At 28.1% G+C, this 23,352-nt stretch overlaps 1 protein-coding gene across 29 annotated transcripts in view; it reads right to left on the bottom strand.

Moving 5' to 3' along the window:
* The window catches only part of pdm3 (POU-domain protein pdm3), a 41,681-nt gene that overhangs the window by 5,659 nt on the left and 12,670 nt on the right, over window positions 1-23,352 (bottom strand). For 12 of the 29 annotated variants that reach the window (XM_043049441.3, XM_021147444.4, XM_043049430.3 and 9 more), the window contains 8 exons: window positions 15,046-15,139; window positions 14,744-14,911; window positions 13,893-14,023; window positions 13,197-13,355; window positions 9,126-9,263; window positions 7,316-7,439; window positions 5,200-5,374; window positions 839-1,059 (listed from right to left, as the gene is read on the bottom strand). In XM_043049441.3, coding sequence (XP_042905375.1) covers window positions 839-1,059; window positions 5,200-5,374; window positions 7,316-7,439; window positions 9,126-9,263; window positions 13,197-13,355; window positions 13,893-14,023; window positions 14,744-14,911; window positions 15,046-15,139 — 1,210 coding nt within the window. The remainder of the gene's footprint in view (window positions 1-838; window positions 1,060-5,199; window positions 5,375-7,315; window positions 7,440-9,125; window positions 9,264-13,196; window positions 13,356-13,892; window positions 14,024-14,743; window positions 14,912-15,045; window positions 15,140-23,352) is intronic. The other 17 variants (XM_043049438.3, XM_071186354.2, XM_071186361.2 and 14 more) reach the window with 5 other exon arrangements.

The raw sequence follows: 23,352 nt of genomic DNA, 5'->3' as shown, positions 1-23,352 counted from the left end.
TTTTAATGAAATTAAATCAAATAGAAATTTAAATAATATAGTCAGAAAAGATCAATTTTTCAAATATAGTTGCATGCTTTAATTATTAATAAACAGGTCATTATTATTAATTCATATGTTTAAAAAAATTGAAAAGAAATTTTTTTTTTTTACTAAGTGACACATTAACAAATTTAAATAGTTTTATTTTCTGTCTTTCAAAAAATAAGTTAAAACTTTTTAAAATTATTTATCTAAAAATGAAGTCATTTTCCTAGGGTTAATTACTTGAAAAAATGGAAGATCATTAAATATTTATTTCAGTTTCTTATTAAAGTCAAAAGTCAGATGAAATTTTAGTTTTTACTGATTATAAATATTTAGTGATTATAATTTTATAATGGGTAATAGATATATATATATGTTTAATAAATATAGTAAATAAATATGTGTGAAAACAAAAAGATTAATAAACTTGTTCCTTTTATATTACTGCATTTATATTTTATAATGCTTGGGTTAAAAATTGCGAAATGTTATGTACTTAACAATAAAGATTCAAATATGTATCAGTGATATTGCGTTATTTAAACTTAATATAAAATACAGATAACAAAATTAAAATAACTTTTTGGATTTATTTATATTTTTAAGCTTATACAACACTTTTCAATATATAAAAATATTTACACAATAAAACTTAAAGTTTATGAGCACTAAATGAAAATCCCCAATTTTCCCCGGGTTTTTTCAATAAAACCCAGGCGGGTTGGGTTTTTTAAACCCTGGTAACATAAACTGTATAAGATAAAATATATTAAACCCTTTATTTTTTTTTCAGAAAAGGGGAAATTCTTACCTGAGGGATGAGTATTAGTCTCAAAAAACTTGTTCAGAATTTCTAGAGCAGATGGAGTAAAAGACGTTCGCCTTTTCCTCTTTTTGGTGGGTTCACTGCCTATGAATTCAGTCAAAGTATGAACACCATTTTTATACCTCTCTTCAGCTTCCTTCATCCACCTTTCTAAAACTGGCTTTATTTTTTGGGCACTTCGAGGTGTAATGTCTAACTTTTCAAACCTTTAGTTAATTAAAAACAGTTAAAGCAAAAATAAAATTTTAAAAAAATATATATATATAAACTAAAAGGTTTTTAAATATTTTTTTCCTAATGAGGGAATTCAGGCTCAACAATATCATCAGGAAATTATTTCCTCTAACTGATATTATTATCAGCATCTGATAAATAGAAAATTATTTAGTTCATCTTTGCCCCATTAAAAATGTCTTCCAATTTTTGTAGATTTCAAATGTTTAGTTAATTAAACTTTTATCTCTCATATATACTCAAACTATATGTAACATTCTTTATAATTGATACAAAAATATTCTTATTCTTTATGCATTTTCACTTAAAGTTGACTCAGAAATACGGAAGTACTGGGTCCTAAAGACATGTAATTTCTAAAGTCTAGCAGAATCACCAACGGGGCATAAATAAGATATGAGCCAAGAAATTATTACCGCCTTGGTTTCGAGTAATACTACTTGGCAATGTTAAGATCATGAAACACAAAACCAAAAATTGGATCAATGATGACTGCACAACATTGGTATTTTCCGATGCATCACCCGGCCCTAGTTAATATATATATTAATTATTAACTTGCCTTTTTCATACTTTAGAAAAATTGAGTGATTAGTTTTTTAAAAAAATAAGAGAGTGCAAAAGTGAATAATCAAAACAAACTAACACTAAATTAAAGATGTAAAAGTCAAAGCAAGGAATATAATTAAATTTATCATACACTAAGTTAAGATATTATTTAGGCTGTAACAGTAGTATAAGTTACACAGAATTAACTAGGGCTGTAATGAATATTCAACCAATATTTGACCCTTTTACCAAATATTCGACCGAATGTTTGGCAAAGTATCTTTTAAAAAAGTATTTATCAACAAAGTTTCTTTTTTTAGATTCTAAAAGATTTTATAAAAAGTAATCTAAAATTGTATTTCTTAGCATACATAATTAGAAGTAGTTTCTACTCATGTTTGTCAAGTTCTAAAACATGTAAATGATGTATGTTCTGAAAGACAAATGGAAAGCGAAATGTCTACAATGTCAATTTAGTTGTTTTCTCAACACTTTTTGTTTTCAGAATTGAGGATGTTTTTTCTTTTGTGCCTCATTTTGGCTGTTTTCTGTTTTTAATATAGTGCTGAGTGTTTCTAATAAAATAAACTCTTTTACTGTCACTTTTTTCTGATAGAGTAAGACAGATAAGCGGTGACATAGAAAACTGTGATTTTCATTTTTATTGTAAGGACTAAGAACTATTTTTTAATTTTTTTATTTCTCCTTAGCTTTTTTTTGTTAAATTTTTTTTTTATCAGCATTTTTTAAAAATTGTTTTAAGAACATTATTCTTAATTCTTCAGTTTTTTCTAAAAATAAAACAATTTGAAAAAGTTAAATTGAGATTTATGGTTTTGAACATTTAATTTTTCGTAGAAATATTAAGAACGATTTTTGTATTGGTTTCAGGGTTCGTGATTTTTTTGATTTTTTTAAAAAAAATCAAAAGAATCAGATTTTTTTTATTTAAATCGGATTTTTTTGATTTAAATCAGATTTTTTTTATTTTTATTCAAATACACTGTATGAACTTTAATTTATGATTAAAAAAAATTAAAAATGCTTAATCAAATTATCTTAATATTAAAACTATATTGTAACAATATTTTAGACGCTCTAACTAAAATAATTTTGCATTATAATACATGGCTTTGAATGCATACCAACCATTTTGAAAAAAATGCATGATTAAAATTTAAAAGACTAGATGAAATAGAGAATTTAAAGAATATTTCAGGGGTCTGCTTTGGTTCTTCTGAGAGGTACCTATTTTGTGAAAATTAAAATATATATTAAAATATATATTAAAAGATCAACACAAATATAGTAAAAATATGGATTTATTGTTTCTTACGAGACAAAAAAATAAAATTTTAAGAAAAAGTATTTTGTGTGACTATTCTATCATTTTCCCTAAAGTTTAATTTGTAAAGGTACCAGCTTGGACAGACCCCTGTGCTTTAACTATTAAAGCAAAGTTTCAGTTAGCAAACCATAACTTTAATTTAAAATTGTGATTTCTTTTTTTTTCTCTTGATTTTTAAAATTACAAAATAAATGTAGCAGACTGTGTTTATAAATGTAGCCATTCATCAAAAAATAAATAAGCATTTAATCTATCTATTTTTATATTAAAATATTCATTTTTAATTCTATATGAAAATAGATAAGTTAAACTAAAAAAAAAATTAGAAAATCTATGTATTCATTGGAACTTTTTTTCACAAAATTTCTTTATAGAAAATCAGATAATGTCAAAGATACTGTAAACATATTATGATAAAAAAAATACCAGTTAATAACCCTACTGCATCAAATAGACATCGAAAGAGTTTGAAAGGGAAGAATGACACTATATTAGGAAAAAAAACATCTGAATTCATCAGCCCTTTTTTTTCCCTCTGTTTTTGGCATATTAGGGTAATTTCTTTTTAATATAACCTCAAGCTTCCGAAATATACATTTTGCACCAATAAAATATGATGTAGATTTTAATTCACGCTTTTTCATTCAAAAGGTAGAATTTTAATTAACATTATTTGTATTACTTTTTGAAAAAAATTCATGTTTATTAATTACTTTCTACAGCTATGCAAATCTATATTAAGACAGCATTAAATGTTTACTTTAATCTATACTTTCAATCTCAAGAATCAAACGATTTTTAAAAATGTAATTTCAAATGTGTTGGAATTTAACACACACCAAGAAAGTAATTTTGTTAACTAAAATTAATTACTGCTGCAATTTATTTAAATTAAATTTTAATACTAAGAAAAGAAAATAATAAAAGTATCAAAAATTTAAAACACTGTTTTTTAACTTTTGAAATCAATATATATAGATTAAAAAAATTAGTTGATTTAAATCAATGATTTTTTTAAAAAAATCATTTGATTTAAATCAAGATTTAAATCGTGATTTAAATCAAGCTGATTGGTTTCTGTCAAGGTTTTAGAAAACTGACATGTTCAGCTTTAAAATCTTCTTTCAAAATTTCAGATATTTATTTTTTCTGTTTCAATTTTGCATATTATTTATTTTATGGGCATTTTTATGATAGCATGACATTTTTAAAAATGTTTCCACTAGACTATCTCTCTTATAACTTTTTATGGATCTTTCTTTTCTTCTGAGAAATATTATGTTTAGCAGTTTTCGTTTTGTAAGAACTAAGAGGATTTTTTTCCTATTTCTTTTTTTTTTTCCAACTTAACAACTTAAGCTTTTTTTAAATAGCTTTTAGTCAGTTTTTATTCGCCTTAAATAGTTGTAATGGCTAACTAATATAGTTTTTTTTTTCTTCCTCTTAACCCCATATTAATCAAATAGCTAAGTTCTGATTATTTTTTATTTTATAACTATCTTTGAACAGTCGACCCAATTTTTAGGGATTACGACTACTAGAGCTCAAATCCGTAGCCTTCTAGTTTTGAACCCAATCCAGAAGACAAGGGAACTCCTGGTTCAAATATCAGGAGGAATTTGCCTTCAGGAAGGACTTTTTGATGGAACTAACCAGCATTTGTGTTATGAAGAGGAAGACCACCAGAGCCTCCCATGGTTAGCCTGATGGCAAAGGGACTCTGTCCCACAATCTTTCTACCACTGAAGATATTTAACATCAGCACTGTGGTCGGTGCAAGCCGGATGCAGAATTCAAATCAATTGCTGGGATTCAAACCCAGTTCACCTCAGTGGAAGGTGAACGTTCTATTCTCTAAGCCATCACATCTCTAAGTTTTGATTATTTATCAATAATCAGAACATTTAATTTTAAATAAAATATATTTAATCATGATATTTTTTTAAAAAAATGCTATTTGGCTGCCGAACATTCGGTATTTGGCCAAATCACTTTTTATACGTTACATCCCTAGAATTAACTATAATAATATTGATTCATTTATTTAACTCAACTACATTTTTTAAACTTACTTATAAATTCATTACGGGTTGAATACACAGTCAGTAGTTAGAACAGCTCATTGTGCTAGTGTCATAAATTATCAAATTTAAAAACATTTTTGTGATAAAAACACAGAAAATCTAATACATTAAGAAGCATTTACTATACATACCTACATATCGCACTCTGGCTATAAGATGGACCTTCCGTTGCACTTAAAGCTTGCCCAACTTGAGTCTGTGTTAAACCAAGAGAGAGTCGTCGTATTTTAAAAGCTTTAGCAAACTCTTTGATTTCTTCTAAATTAATCCCATCTACAACATTAGCTTCAGTATTACTGATGGTATCTAAAATGTAAAAATACATACTGCAAATTTATTCAAAACATATATACTTTGTAGTATTCCTATTACAGAAACTGCATCAAATTTATTTCTCAAAATCATTTAGTGCACACTCACTCCATAATTTTATAAAAGGATTTATTTCCAAATGCTAGACAGAAAATTATATCAAATTACATATGATGCAAAATTGAAAATGTTTAAATATAAAATATTTTTAGTTTTGTGAAATTTGCGTGCCATTGAGTTTAAAATTTCAAAAACAAATTATTAAATTTACTTTTTTTAAAAATAGAAAATGCCAATTAAAAGCAGAGGTGACAGCATTAAATTACACATGAAATATAACAATACCTCACCATTTTGCCAGAGCAGGCGACTAAATCGCCTGCTCCGTCAGTCATCAAGCACAAGTAAATTCACCTGGTTTTAACTTGCTTATTTTTAGGTGATGGTTATTTTTTTAATAAAATCAAATAAAACAGCTGAATTTACTAGTGACAGCAAAAAAGAAAAGAACTGTTTTATTATCAAGTTAAAACTTAAGTATTCATTAGGAGTAATGTTATAGATTTATAAGAAAAAAAAAAAAAAGAAAAAAAAAAAGAAAAGAAAAAAAAAGCAACGATATAAAATTAAATTTCCACACAATTTTTATTTTACAATGAATACATAACTCTCAGGCAAATTCAGAAGTCTACAATGAATTTTAGTACCATAATATGGTCTGACATTAAGTATGCCCATATTTTTTAATTATATGACTTCTAGTGAAATATAGAAGAAAATGGTATGAGAAGTTTTTGCTAGTCCCAGAAACAGTATTAAATTGTGAAACAGTTGCAATTTCTATGATTACAAAGCTGTGTTATTTACAAACAAAACCTGCATTTCCCAATTAAATGACTTCTAGCTAAAGCTAGACTAAAGAAAATGGTCTGAGAAGTTTTTGCTAGTCCCAGAAGCAGTATTAAACTGTGAACCAGTGGTCATTGCATTGATTACTAAGCTGTTATTTACAAACATTGTCCGTAGATTGTGTTTCTTTTGCTGCTTACACTGAATTTTTTTCAAAGCTAATCTGAGATACATATTTATTGTATTATTATTGATAAGGAAATTTGATAAGCAAATGTACCAGATTATTTAAATTTATATTAATTTAATTTAATGTAGCTAAATTTTTTAATTTATTTTTAATTATTTAAATTTTTTATGTATTTAAATTTAATAGTGTTCTGTTTTTAGATTTTTTGATAAATATCTTAGTTTTGCCTACATACACTTGATAAGATTTTATTAGCATCATACAAATCGGTTTTCATTAGTTTAAGCTCTAATAAAATTAAATTTTAAAAAAACTAAAAACTACCTACCACATCAAAAAAAAACTATACATTTATTAAAAGTCAAACTTTCAAAACTCCGTATAGCAATTCAAAAAAAGATATCGAAGTGAAAAAAGCCACAGGCATAAAATCACCTTGTTTTAGGGAGAGAAAAAAGAGGCATGGAACAATTTCTCAAGGAATTTAAGAAGCAAAAAAAAAAAAAAAAAAAAAAAAAAAAAAAAAAAAAAAAAAACATACATATGAATTAAAATATAGTATAAGACAAATAAATATCAGTTAAATCAACAACAAAAAACACACGCACATCAATTAAAACATATCACAATAAAAACATCAATTAAATCAAAGGAAAACTATATACATAACAACACTTAATCTAAGGGAAAACTAGTCTATTTCTATGCAAATACAGCCTAACCTGTTGAGTGAAATTATTTACCACCAAAATGAATCCGAAATATATCTCAGAAAAATTCAAAACTATTGTTTGTTTGTTTTTTATTAAAAAAAGCAACTTTTTTTTTCAAATTTGGAATTTTGATTGCAAACAGGTTTGACATGTATTACATAAAAAATATCAAGTTTTAATTACTTATTTGGTTCAGACCATTATCACAATCATCATCAGGAGATACTGCAGGTTGAGGGTGTACTGTCTGCGTCAATGTCGAGACCGTGGAGCCGGGAGAGCACAATTTCGGTGCAACAATACAATTCTAAATGGAAGAAAAGTAGTTCAAATTAGAATAACTTCAAAATTTATAAAACTATACTCTAGGAAAAAACTGTTATTGTAATATTAGCAAAATTGCCCATGAGCAATGACACAACGCACAGACGGTCAGAGACAAGCTAAGGAGCTGAATCGTGACTGTCCCTGTGTACCTCAAAGAGAGCTTCTTAAGCTAAACAGGAACAGTTTGAGGAAGATCATTGTTCCTCTCACTAGACACTGCATCCTCAGGAGACTTCAAGACATTTACTTTGTGATTGTGAGGTCTATTCTGCTCAAAGATATTGAGCATTTAGGGCAACACTGCATTCAGGCCTGGGAACTGCAAGATGTTCCTGTAATGTGTCTGTTGAATTTCATTTCTTGTTAATCATGATTTACGGTTTGGGTACAATAGACCTCTGGTTGATGTGCTCTGCTCTTTAGAGCTGCCCAACCTCTAAATCTATCTATCTATTGTAATATTAGGGAACCACGAAAGTTTGCACCTGATCTAAATTATGATGATCTATATTTACTCACTCTTAATGGAAAAAAAATACAAAACAATATGAGTTAAATATTAGGAAAAAGTTTGTAGGAGCAGTAATATTTATTTGAACTGTTTTGTAAAATATAATACATTCTAACTATCCAAACCTTTAAATTATCAAAATATTGCTACTCATTTCATTTCTTCAAATTAGTAAGAAAACGGACACATGTTTCTCCTAAATTTAATTCTGTTTTAACATTGAAATTCAGTAATAAATTTAGAAAAATCATGAAAATACTTAGTTCAATTAATTCCTTTGAGAGAATTACAATATATGACAATTTTAATAACTTAAGCACATAGAGATGCATATTAATTACTAGTAAAACATGTAAAAATTTAAGATTTATTAAACCTGGATGCATACTTATGATAATCATGAGTATGCATTAAACTTTGTTTTTAACATTAATTACAACCAGAAAGGGTGGGTACCACACAAAGCCTAATTCAGGGGTGATTGTGAGCCCAAGTCAAAATTCCGGAAAATTTCTTGAGTTAAAAAAAATAAAATAAAAAAATAAAAAAAACAGTTTAAATTGAAAAATCAGAAAAAAATTTAAACAAGGATTTTTCCTTTTTCTCAATATTTCTTAGTTTACTTAAAATATATTTAAAATTTTACACATACCTATGATGATCTGGAGAAGTAATTAAAATTTACAAATATGTCTTTCTTTCTAGAGTTTATGACTATAACTATTTACTGATAAAAAATGAATATTAATCATGAATATAAGCTTATAAAGTATCTCTCTGGCTCTCCCTTACAAACAAATAAAATAAACTGTGTTTTTAAGTTCCACCTTTGAAAATTTGATTTCCGGAAACTTCTGTGATCAATGATTTTTCGAAACGTCTGGACCTTCAATCTCTGGAAACTTCCGGATCACTGTTAGCAAAAAATCCGGAAATCTGGATTTTTTCCGGAACACAATCAGCTCTGCTAATTAGCCAGAGATCTGATTTACATAAAATGTTACAAACAAGAGAGTACTATATTTAGCTTGGCTTAAAACAAGGCATTTTTTTTATTATTATCACCCAGTATACTTTTTTTAAATATAAATTTCTAAAATAAAAATCAGTTAATCATTAAAATTCACAAACTTAAATTAAGTGCCAAATGGTTACCTGCGGTGCTAGCTGATTTTTTACAGGCGATGTCATCTGGGTTGTAACTATCACAGGATTCATTGCCATCTGAGCAGATTGCTGTTGTTGTTGCTGTTGCAATGCTATGGCTTGAGAAATGGCATTAAGCGAAGCATTCTAAAACAGAAATATTGTATACATTTCTAGAAACCTTTTTACATCCTTCAAATGTTATATCAAAATATATTTTGGAAGTCTTAAAAAAATTTCAAAATTGAAACAAATCTGAGCTACTTGTAAAACTTTGAGATAAATAGAACTTAAAAACACACTTAGTTACCTCCTACAGATAAAAGAACAACTATTTAAAGCAGTGTTCTTCCTAAGCATTTTTTGAAGGGTGGCTTGTCCTGCCTGCCCTTTGATCCCTTTAAATGTGTCTCTTTTGTAAAAACATGCCACCATCCCTTAAAAACAATGCCTTTTAATTCATATTTCATTTTCAAGAAAAATTAATTAACTGTTAAAATAATAATTACACACAAAAATTATCTGTGCTTATAGGTTTAATTCTGATTATTATTACAAATATTTATTTTGTTAGGATTATTCTCAACTGGTTAAATTTTTATAAGTTTCTGTTTTTTCAAGGGAGTGTATTAATAAATTTTTTCGAGTGATTTTAAATTTTAAAATTATTTTTTACACCTTTTTTTTTAAAAAAAAATTAACCTTTAAATATTTATTATCTAATATATCTCAGTATAAATTAGAGAAAAAATCTTTTGAGCTGTTTATTAAAAAATAATGGTTTTAGTTTACTTTTTCTTTAAGGAAAAAATTATTTTTTTCTTAGCATGCCTTTAATTATTATTTATAGACTCCAAATTTTTCTCCTTTTAGATAATGGGTGAAAATTACTTTTGAAATATACACTGAAGCACCCTGCTTTTATTAATTTCTAGGGAAAACTCAGCTTAAAGTAAATACTCATTACTTTAAAAGCAAATAAAAGTTGGATACTTATATGGATTATATTGAATGCCAAATATTTTTACAGCTAACTCAACTACAGGAACTAAAAGAGTAGCTGAAGGAACAGGAAAGCTGAAGGAACTTCAGCAAATTCAGAGCAAAACAATCATTACATACTAATAAAAAAAAATAGCTGCAAAGGTGAGAATTCATGTCTAACACAAAAACAATCACTAATACACTTTAAGGGTATAGAACTTAAACTTCGAATACAAAGGTAAACCCTGGAATACAATAAAGGTATACCGGAATGTTAACTATACCTTCATATTGGGGATGCAACAGATATCCAGCTAATAGTATGTATCTGGCAGATAAGGGCAATTGGCCAAATATTTTGATTATCATGCAGTACAAACCAGCCCAAAATTAAATATTGAAGAAAAATAAATAACATATGTAAACCAAGCACAGTAGAGTCCCGATTATCCTAGTTTCCACTTTAACCGAGCTAACAAATATTTCAAGGATTTTTTTGTTCTAGTTTATTTTCTATTTTTAAAACTGCTGTTGTAAAAAAAAATCTTACTTTTATCTTCCAAACAGTCAGGAAAACGAATTCCAACAACTTTATCCGATAAAATGATCGTTAATATCATCAATAATGAAAATGAATCTAGCGAAGATGAAGACAGTGACGATAAAACTCAGCATATAAAAATCTCTCTTACAGATGAACTAAAAGCTATCAAATGTGCTATTGAATATATAGAACCAGGGGTCTGTCCAGGCCGAATTTACTACCGTTTAGCGGTACCTTCACAAATTCAACTTTAGGAAAAACGGTAGTTTCACAAATTCAATTTTAAGAAAAACGGTAGTTTCACAAAATACTTTTTCTTAAAATTTTATTTTTGTATCCCTTAAGAAACGATAAATCCACATTTTTACCATATTTTTGTGTTGATTTTTAAATATAACTTTTAATTTTTCTCAAATTATGTCTAAATTTTCACAAAATAGGTACCTCTCAGAAAAACCTAGACAGACCCCTGAGAACAACAAGAGACGACACTAGCCTTCCTGTTATCTCTAAAAAAAATGGCAAAACATTGCTGCAGAAAAGCACCAAAGTAATGTAAAAAGAAACGATTAAGGACTTTTTTAAGTAAAAGCTCTTTAACTCTCGTAAAGTATATTCTTGAAGTGTTTTTATGTAAGCTTTTTACTTATAATATGAATTGTACGTGCCGTACTCATATAAAATTTGTATTTGCTAATTGTATTACATTTATACACGCTTTTCTTTCTCAAAACAGTCACTACAGCTGTGAAATCAGCCACTGATATAAATATTTTAGTATTTATAGCTAGCTATTACTTTGAATCAGGGTTTGTTGATTTAAATCAGCTTGATTTTAATCACGATTTAAATCATGATTTAAATTAAATTATTTTTTTTAAAAATTCATTGATTTAAATCAACTAATTTTTTTTATGTATATATTGATTTAAAAAGTTAAAAAACAGTGTTTTAAATTATTGATACTTTTATTATTTCTTTTCTTAGTTTTAAAATTTATTTTAAATAAATTGCTGCATTAATTAATTTTAGTTAACGAAATTACTTTCTATCTTGGTATGTGCTGAATTCTAACACAATCGAAATTACATCATTAAAACTCTTGACTCTTGAGATTGAAAGTACAGATTAAAGTAAACATTTAAGTATTTTTTTCTCATAATATGTTTACAGTATCTTTGACATTATCAGATTTTCTATAAAGAAATTTTGTGAAAAAAAAATTTCAATGAGTACATAGATTTTTTAAAATTTTTTTTTTAGCTTAACTTATCTGTTTTGATATAGGATTAAAAACGAATATTTTAATATAAAAATATATAGATTAAATATTTATTTATTTTTTGATGAATGACTACATTTATAAACACAATCTGTTACATTTATTTAGTCATTTTAAAAAACAAAGAGAGAAAAAAAAAGAAATCACAATTTTAAATTAAAATTATGATTTGGTAATTGAAACTTTGTTTTATAGTTAAAGTGTTCCTTAAATTCTCTATTTCATCTAGTCTTTAAATTTCAATCATGCATTTGTTTCAAAATAGTTGCTATGCATTCAAAGCTATGAACTATAATGAAAAATTGTTTTAGGTAGTTAGAGCTTCTAAAATATTCTTATAATACAATTTTAATATTAATTTAATTTTAATTAAACATTTATAAAGTTTTTTTTTTGTCATAAATCAAAGTTCTTACAGTGTATTTGAATAAAAATCAAAAAAATCTGATTTAAATCAAAAAAATCCGATTTAAATCAAAAAAATCTGACTTTTTTGATTTTTTCTAAAAAAATCAAAAAAATCACGAACCCTGCTTTGAATAGATTCACAGATATACGCATAACTATGCATATTATATTAAACCATTGCTTCCAACCATTATGGTTTTTAAAATCATGTAAAATCAGAAATCTTATCAAATATTAGTATAGTTGCTAGCTATATTGTTAAAAAAAATATTGCAATAAAATAATGGTCTCTAACAAATTTTTTTAGCAACACTGAAATAACAAATTACTAACTGCTAACAAATGGTACAAATATCAAATAATAATATATTAAGCACTTTTTACAAATCTAGCACGTGACATCGACTTCATACGGGTCTAATAATAAATATATTTTAATTATTATATGATCATATTTATTAAAAAGCATTATTAATATTGTCTTGTGAATTAAATTATATACTGACTTGAAATTAAAAGGTTATTTAAAAGAGATAGATAAAAATATGAACAAAAAAATATTAGTGTCATCTCCCAACATTAAAGAGAAAAGAAAGATGAAAAAATACTGTCGTAGGATAATGAATATCCCATATTCAGCAAATGCAATATTCTTTGCATCCATACTTCCCAATATAATAGAAATTGCACAGGTTTTATGGAAATAGATTAAAATTTAGATATTATACGTGCTCAAATGTTTGTAAAGTATTTTATTGAAGCAAAGTAATATTTATATATTTTCATGGTTACTACAAAACTGATATGCCCCCGAGATTCAATTACCCATAATTTCACATATATACACAAGAGTAATAATCACCTGAATTCGGTTTATAGGTGTTGGTTGTGAAGATGAGACGGTAGCCACTTGTCCTTTATCATCAGGTTGTGGTACTTGCTGCAACTGAGTAGCAGCAGCCATCTGTTGATTCATCATTATACTGTTCGGATTTCCACTCATCATTGGATGAGCAATAATCTACAATAAAAAAATAAAATAATTTTCAATACAATGTAAAATAAAGTTATTGTACATTTGTCATTTATACAGCATGACCTCAAAAACCCAGACTGCTTGAAGTTTTGAAAATATCTCGATCTAGGAAAATTCTAGCATTTTATTAAATTATTAAAGTTAATAGAAGTCACAGTTACGGACTCCAATATTATAAAAGAAATGTGGAATTCTGTTGTACAGCCACATAGTAGGTATTTTACGAGTTTTCACATTATTTTTAAAATTTGAAAATTTAAATTCTCTAACAAAACAATTGTTTAAGAAAAATTAACAAAAAATTTTTTAAAAATAAAATGATAGGTTAAAACATCTTTGACTATATTTAAATAAGCATAATCTGTATCTTACACAAGCTAAATCTGAATAACAAATATATATATATATATATACATATAGATTGATTTTTTAGATTAGGTTATTAAATAAGTAATAACCATGTACACCTCCTAATTTAATATGATTTATAAATATAATTAAATTTCACTTTAATTATCTTACTTGAGGTCCAAGAGATACCAGCTGACCAGCAGCATTTGTGAAGATCTGCGGAACTGAAGATATTTGACCCTGCATATTAGAAGGAAAACCTGGAGCAAGCATAGGATGAGATTGAACAGTTTGAGGATTACCTGCAAATATATTTTTTACTAAAGAATAAAAAATTTTACTAGGCATATTTTTCAGGCTGTGTAGCCAAATTTTTCAACAAAAAATAAGCACCTTTTAAGTACTTTTTAAGCATTTAAGAAATATTTTTAAACACTACATATACTAACAAAATGCAAAATAATTTTCAAAGACTTTACATGATCTTGATAAAATAACTAGTTTCTGACAAAGAACTCTTTTTTTTATTATATTAGCCAGTAAAAAAAGATCAAGAGGATTTTTGGTTTGATATCAGACTGTGGAAAATGAAGCCTGAAATATAGAATAGCTTGCAAAATGCAGCAGAGTTGCACATGACAGTGCAATAATCTCATCGAACCTAGCTCAGTCGACGAACATACGGATTCGCAAGTATTTCATCAAACAAGTAAAATTATTGGCGCTTTCATACGCTATGGACCGACGGTAGGCCAAAATGAATTGTGGTTGAATAAGTTGCGAAAACGTTAAATAGAACAATGTGAAAAGCACACTTTTGCGTAATAAGTGGCGGGAATTGAAATGGTAAAAAAAATTTCATTTTCAATAAGGAAAAATTAAGCATTTTTTAAAAACACCCAATGAAAAAAGCACCTTTAAGTGCTTCTAAAAAACGAAAAAAAAATAAGCACCTTTAAGCACTTTTTAAAAACGCTATGCGCCCTGTTTAATGTATTCATAAAAAAAGCAAATTTATTTACCAGCCATGTTGGGATTTTGAACACCAGGAACAGGTACCGGCTGAGAGAGCGCTTGAAGATTGGCAAGTGTGGTTGTGAAAATCTGGCCATTGGAAGCAACCAATTGAACGATTTGATTTCCCGCTAACTGAGAGACGGGAATCGTTATCACTTGCTGCGTAGCTACACCTTAAAAATATAAAATAAACAGGTAAATAAAAGTTTAAAATGTTATAATCGAAATAATATTTATATTATACATATATATATATATATATCTTTTCTTAAGAAATAATTGACTAAAATGTTTTAGCAATCTTCACCTGAAGATGTAGGTATAAGTAATTGTGCACCTTGAATACCTTGAACAGGCTGTCCTGCAGCTAAAATGAACTGAGGTGTATTTCCAACTTGATGCTAAAAAAGAAAAAACTCTCATTAAAAAATGAATAAAATACAAAAAATATTAGTGCAAAATACAATATGTAATATATCAATATATCATTTGACTTCAAATTTCTTTCTAATGGAATAAAAATAATAATTTTTAAATTCTTTAAATTCCTTTATAATTTTTTTTCATATAAAAATTGGCGAAATATCTTTCTATCAAAATCAAAATTTTTTACTAAAATGCAACAAATTACAGGTCTTAAAATTTTTTTTTAATGAATGGGAAAGATTTATACAAAATTTATAAATAAAATAGAATACAATGTTCATAGGCAATCCCAACATTATTAAATACAAATAAATAAATAGAATGAACTGGATGACCCACGTTATTTGAATGAGTGATGAAAATACAATAAAAAAGATACTGCTTTCTTAGATCCACTGGAACAGGAAAGCCTCGATTCAGATGGGCTGACTCGGGGAAGTCTCGGATGATTTTCTTGCAATTAATTAATAGAATTGGAGATCGAAGTTAAATTGGGAAGTCCTTATAGAGAAATCAGGGGTCTGTCCAGGTCGAATTTACTACCGTTTCGTTGTACCTTCACAAATTCAACTTTAAGAAAAACGGTAGTTTCACAAATTCAACTTAAGGAAAAACGGTAGTTTCACAAAATACTTTTTCTTAAAATTTATTTTTGTATCCCTTAAGAAACGATAAATCCATAATTTTACCATATTTTTGTGTTGATTTTTTAATATAATTTTTAATTTTTCACAAATTACGTCTAAATTTTCACAAAATAGGTACCTCTCAGAAAAACCTAGGCAGTCCCCTGGAAATCTTCAGAGGAAGGCATAGATTCAGATTGGGCTGTCTGGCCAACTATGATGGAGATGGGAAAGAATTTTGAAAAACTGGGGATCAAACTCCAATATTTCACAACGACAGTTCATAGCCTTAACCACTGAGCCATCGCAGTAGAAATGAATAAAAAGTATCAATAAGGCTGAGAACTAGGTGGCAAAGTTGAAGGAAAGCCCTCCCTCATTAGACATGGATATCAACCAATTAGACATGGATGCCACGCGCCATTGACCACAGCCGGCCAGGGGGTCTACCTTTCTGCATGTAAAATGGCTTGTGCCTACGTGTGCCTCGACAGACTCCTCGGACGGGGTCATTAAAGGGAGTGATTTTTAGGGAACATAGAAAATTAAAATGCTATTGGTTCTATAAGCACTGTGATTTCGTAAAAATGTCTTTTTTTATTTTTTTAATTTTGTAATAGGAGTGTTTTGATTTTAAACTCCGCATTATTTATTATTTAAAAATAAATTTAATAGTCCTGAAATGATCAGTTTTCTTATGGATTAAAAATTGTTCGCTATCTTATTTAAGCATTAATAGGCATTTATAGACGAAATAATGAACGCATACTAATACTCGTAATAGCTTAAAAATAATAAAAGTTATGTTTACCCATGAGTTTTTCTCCTATTTAACTGTATTTTTTTTATCCTGTTCTATTTTCTTTATAAGAATAGTAATCTTTGAATTGTCATAACTTTTTTACTATTATTACGTTTTGTATAAAAATAAAAGGAATGTAAAATATACTCGGGACAGTCCCTTGTAATTGTAAGCCACAAAATTTATCGACCATTGTGCGGGGGGCCGCCTTTATTTCCCCCAGACAATTTAATAACTACGCTCTGTTAACTTATTTTGTCAATTCAGATTTTATATATAGATAGATAGATATATAAATATACATATAGATAGATAGATAGCGAAAAATTTTCAATCAATAAGAAAACTGATCATTTTAGAACTATTACATTTATTTTTAAATAATAAGTAACTCGCAATTGAAAACAAAAACATTATTTTTCAAAGTTAAGAAAATAAATACATAAATTTTAGCGAAAACCCAACGCTTAAGAGCATCAATAGCATTTTAATTTTCAATTATATATATATATTGCAATAAGACTGTTTTGGTTTTAAATTGACCGTTACTTATTATTTAAAAATAATTAATAATTGTTGCGTGAATTTTATCATTTCATTTAATTTTTGTTACTTATTTTAAATAGGAAATGATTCTACATAATTACTATGTTTAATCAACTTATAAATTAGAATAATGATCAGTCAATAATTCTGTTTGATGTTAAGAATAAGTATCATTTATACAAGATTAAGTACCATTAGTATCATATTATCTCTAAAATGCAATTTTCCCACAATCTGTGCCTTTGTGAACATAGAATGTCTAGTATTGACTAATCATGCTTTAAAATGGTTACCAAGAAATATCCCTATCTAGCTAGCATAGTATAATTAACTAGTAAGGATCCTGATGACCTGTTTCCTGTCCAGGTGTAGCCCATTCTATCACTTTCAGTATTTCAAAGAACATTGTTTCATGTAGTTTTGTTTGCATTTCTCTTCAGGCACAACTTGCTAATGTTAAAGTGTTACAGGTGTGAACATCTCCCCCCCCCCCTATTTAGGATTACCATTGTAGAAAATAACACTGGTAGACAGGGAAGCTTTCTACACACTCTAGAAACTAACTATATATACCATACCGTTTGAAAGGTTTCTAACCATTTGTGTTTAAACTTCAGCGATATTTTATTCTCCCTCTTTTTTAAAACTCATTATGGATTACGAGTCTTCTGAATTTGAAAATTATTGCAATTATAAGTACTTTTTTGTGAGTTTAACAATGATTATTTATACATTGTTGTACAAAGTTTCGCAAAATAAGTACTACGCACATGCCACATTTATTTCCCTACAAATTAATAATTACTTTCTGTTAACTTATTTTGTTTTATTTCTCTCTCTTATATATATATATATATATATATATATATATATATATATATATATATATATATATATATATATATATATATATATATATACACAATTAAAAAATTAAAATAATAAATAATTGTTTAAAATTCTTAAGCAATATATTAATAGTTGAATTCACGTTATTGTTAAACAGCTTCATTAACGAAAAATATGTTGCGATTTTGAGAGTGCGATCAGCATTGCGCACATACTACCTTTATTTTAGCGAAATACGGCAGTTACGTTACGCACATTAAATTTATTTTATCATTTCAGGTAAATTTTGCTACTTTTTTTTTAAACAGTAAATGATTTTACAAAAAAATTTCCTATGTTCTCTCAACTTATTAATTAAAATAATGAATAGTAAATAACTATTTAAAATTCTAAAGCAAAATTAATAATTAAATTAACATTATTGTTAAATCGTTTCATTAATGAACATATTGCGATTCAAAGAGAGCGATCATCATTGCGCACTAACCTCCTTTATTTTAGAGAAATCTGGCAGTTTTGCTATGTACAGTTAATTTTTTCCATCATTTCAGCTTTTTTATGTTACTTTTTTCTTCAATAGGAAATGATTATACAAGAATAAAAAACTATTGTCACTCAACGTATCGATTTAAAATAATAAATATTAAGTAACTGTTTCAAATTCAAAAGCAGTATTAATAGTTATTCACATTATTTTTTAAATTGCTTGTTCAACGAAAAATATATTACGTTTCTGAGATTGCAGTAAGCATTGCGCACAAACTTCCTTTATTTCAGAGAAATATGGAGGTTGCAGTATGTATATTAAACTTATTTTATCATTTCAGCTATTTTTTGATTCTTTTTTCTTCAATAGAACAAACATAGTTATACAAAAAAAAAAAAAAATAAATAAATAAATAAATAAATAAAAACTAGTATTGAATTAAAATAATGAATAGTTAATAACTTTAAAACTCCTCAGTAATATTAATAATTAAAGTCACATCATACAAAAATATAAATAAATAAATAAAAAAACTATATATGCACTATCTTTTATGATATGATACAGTAATGCTCGCGATATAGTATGCGTAATGTAAAAGAAAAGCAATGACATTGAAACAGGAAACATTTCTTTTAAAATCTCTACTTGACCCCTTAAGACTTGCCTCACTTCCCCCACGCGTCTGTCGTACGCCGACTAATGAGGGAGAGATGAGCCTTCTCTTTGCCACCTAGTTCTCAGCCTTAGTCAAAATCTAGTTCATCTCCAAATAATAAAAGTCTTAAGATCAACTAGGGCATTAACAAAAAATTAGAAAGGAAAAAGTAGATCATGCTTGATTTCATGCTTGATGAGAAAAATGGCACAAAAACAGCACAACTTAAAAATGTAAGATATCGATAATCAATAATTTTTTTAAAGAAATAAAAGTCGTAACAACCTGGTTTAATTTTACAGTAAATTTGTTTCCTTTGTTTAAAAAAAATCTTTTCAACTAACTAAACAATTTATTTTTTAACATGTTTACAATTAAAAGCTTTTTTTAACATTTTACAATTTTACCAGAATTTATAACAACATAACACATATTGCGATTGTTGACGCCAGAAGCGCCATCTATGAAAAATTAGTGTATCTTATGAATCCGAAGAGCTCGGATGTGTGAAAACAGCGTTTCTCTAATTGACTTGTGTTAATAAAGTGGTGTTTAATTATTACAGTCCGCTTATGAGATTTTTGAGAACTTTTATTTTTATTATATTGAGAATTTTGTGACTCTGAGTTATCGTCGGACCCATTTGTTGGTCCGTCGAGCCGGAGTTATCAGTAGTGAAATTTAGTGGATAATATACCTAATAAAAGGTACGTGATTTATTATTTAGTTATTGAAATTCAATATGTTTAAAAGTGCTAAAAAAGAGGACTATGTTCGGCTAGCTGTCGAGCTTAATGTAAACATTTCTAATCTGAAAACTATAGTTGATCTAATGGCAGCAATTCAGAGTTCTGATACGTATAAAAATAACGCTGAGTTAGTTGAAGAGTTAGCAAATAACATAATCGAAGAAAGAAAAAGTGATGAAATCCGATTAATTGAAATTGAAAAATTAAAAACTGAAAGAGTGAAATCGGAACTTGAGCTCGCTAAATTGCGAATCGAATCTAAAAGTGAACTACCTGTTGATAGTGTAAAAAACGAAAGTGTAGAAACTTTAGACTCTCTCATTAAAAGTGTGAGGACTTTAACTCTTAAAATTCCTAATAGACCAGAAGGATGGGGATATTTCTTTTCGTCATTAGAAAGAGCTTTTATTTCAAAAAATGTCCCTGAGAAATGTAAAGCTGAGATTCTTCTCAATCTGTTAGGGGAAAAAGCCACAAATGTAATTACATACATTAAAGATGACGAATTAGGAGATTATTCTAAAGTTAAAACTATAGTTTTGAGAGAATTCGAGCCATCCCCCCAAATCTGTTTAGAGAATTTTAGGAAAGCGCAAAAAATGTCTAGTGAAACGTACGTGCAGTTCGCGTCTAGATTAATAACGAGTTGGGAATATTATTTAAAGTTAAAAAATGTAACTGACTACGAAACTTTGAAGCAATTAATAGTATCTGATAAAATTAATCAAACACTTGATAGAGAGGTTATGTGCTTTATAAATGTAAGACAAGCAAGTTCTTGGTTTAAACCTGTAGAATTAGCTAAGGAGATTGATTTATTCTATACTTCTAGGGGGAAACCCGTAGTTGATAATGCTAGAATGAGTTATAAAAATAATTCGAAAACTATGTCAAAAGTGTTTCTAACGGATGTAAAAAATACTAAATGTATTTTATGTGATGAAATTCATCCTTTGTATAAATGTACTATTTATAAAAATATGTCTGTAAGTGACAGAGTTGAGTTCGTTAAATCGAAATATTTATGCTTTAACTGTTTAAATAATCATAAAGTAAGTGAGTGTAGAAACAAAATCTCTTGTAGTATTTGCAGAAAAAGGCATCATATTTCTCTTCACTTTCCGCGAGAGCAAAAAATAAATAAAGAAATAGTTTCGAATCAAATGTGTAATGAAAATAGGAACATTCAATCGTCCTTGAATTCTTCCGCACCAATTTTCCAAATGCCTGTGAATTATGAGACGCCTGTCGTCTGTGAGGGTGGGGAAAATATATTTTCTTCTGCTACAATGGGAAAGGAATTAAAAACAGTCTTACTCAGCACTTTTGTTTGTGTGATTAAAGATGAATCAAATAAGTGTTTTGAAGTTCGAGGATTATTAGACGTGGGAGCGAATTCTAATTTTATGAGTAAAAGGTTAGCAGATTCTCTTAGTTTAAATAGGTCAAGTACAAATATAACTGTATCGGGAATAAATAATATGTCTCTGAGCATAAAATCGAAAGTTAATGCTACTATTTTAAATAGAGATAAGAGTTTTGATTTAAACTTAAATTTTTTAGTAATTCCTAAAATTACAGAGCTTACACCAGCTAATCCTCTTGATATAAATATTCTATCGCTAAATAATATTAAACTAGCAGATGAAAAATTCTTTATTCCGAGTCCTATTGATTTGTTGTTAGGAGCAGAACACTTTTATGAAATCTTAAAATCGGGTCAAATTTTCCTTCAGGATACAAATTTAAGATTACAAAATAGCGTTTTCGGGTATATTGTCAGAGGGAGTCTTCCGACTAAAAACGAAAATAAAATACATTGTGGGCTCGTTACAGATAATTATGAGTTAGAAAAAACATTAAAAACTTTTTGGGAAATAGAAGATGTAGAGAGAGAGTCTGAAATTTCTAAAACTAAAGAAGCTGAAATTTGTGAAGAGCATTTTCTTGAAAATTATTCAAGAACGGAGAGTGGAAAATATGTTGTTAAAATGCCCTTTAGAGAAGATCCGTCGTGTCTGGGTGAATCTAAGAAAAAAGCTGTAAAGTGTTTGAATTCGTTATGGAATCGCCTTGTTAGAGAACCTCAATTTTGTGAACTTTACAAAGCATTTATGTTAGAGTATTTAAATATGGGTCATATGGAGGAAGTACAAGAGTCTGAAGAACCAGATGTGCAGTATTATATTCCTCATCATTGCGTGTTTAGACCTGAATCCAAAAGTACCCCTTTGAGAGTTGTGTTTAACGCAAGTGCATTAACTTCTACTGGAAAATCATTAAATTGTTTACAGTACAACGGAGGTATAATTCAGGATGATTTATTGTGCATCATGCTTAGGTTTAGAAAACATCAATTTGCCTTTGTTGCTGACATCAAAAAGATGTATCGCATGATACTTGTAGATCATAGCCAAAGAGATTTATTGAGAATTTTATTTAAGGCAGAGATTAATGATCCAGTGAAAGTGTATAAACTGTCTACTGTTACCTATGGCACAACAAGTGCTCCCTTTTTGGCAACTAGGACAGTGCAGCAGTTAGCCAGAGATGAAGGAAGAGACTTCCCATTAGCATCAACTGTGTTGTTACATGATGTATATATGGATGATATAGTCTCCGGTGCAGAGAGTTTAAAACAAGCAAGAGACATTCAACAACAGCTTATATCGTTGTTAGAAAAGGGAGGAATGGAGCTTCATAAATGGTCAGCTAATAACAAATTCCTTCTCCGTGATGAAACTAATGAATCGAGTTATTCATTTACTAATGAAACTAAAACATTAGGTGTGCTTTGGAAACCACAACAAGACAGTTTTGGGTTTAATGTAATAATTGATCAAAGTGAGGTTTTTACTAAACGAACAGTGCTTTCTCAAATCGCACGAATTTTTGATCCCCTTGGTTTGTTGGGACCAATCATCACTAGAGCTAAAGTGTTCTTACAAAAACTGTGGTTATTAAAATTGGATTGGTGTAATGCTCTTCCAGTTAAAGAAAGCGCCGAATGGCACAGTTTCCTTAATTCCTTGAGTGCAGTGAACTCAATCAGTGTCCCAAGATGGATTCTCAGTGAACAATTTCTCATCGTAGAATTACATGGATTTTCCGATGCCTCAGAAATGGCGTATGGTGCAGTAATCTATTCTAAATCCATCAACTCTCTTGGTGATTCAAAAACAAAGCTACTTATCAGTAAATCCAGAGTAGCTCCTCTGAAGTGTGTCTCAATACCTAGACTAGAGCTCTGCGCAGCAGTTTTGTTGGTGAAACTAATGAGGAAAGTATTAAGTGCCCTGCAGCTAGAGGTTTCTAAAACTTGTTACTGGACAGATAGTACTATCGTTCTGGCGTGGATGAGAAAAGAGTGTAGAGACCTAAAGACTTTTGTTGCCAATAGAATCTCTATAATCCAAAAATTAACTGTGAGTGAACAGTGGCATCATGTTGCTTCAAAACAGAACCCTGCCG

This window comes from Parasteatoda tepidariorum, chromosome 9, assembly GCF_982258835.1.
Source record: "Parasteatoda tepidariorum strain Cologne lab strain chromosome 9, Ptep-v5.0, whole genome shotgun sequence".
Classification (NCBI taxonomy): domain Eukaryota; kingdom Metazoa; phylum Arthropoda; class Arachnida; order Araneae; family Theridiidae; genus Parasteatoda; species Parasteatoda tepidariorum.
Note: the sequence above shows the minus strand (reverse complement) of the source record. Positions and strands in the feature narration are given on the sequence as shown.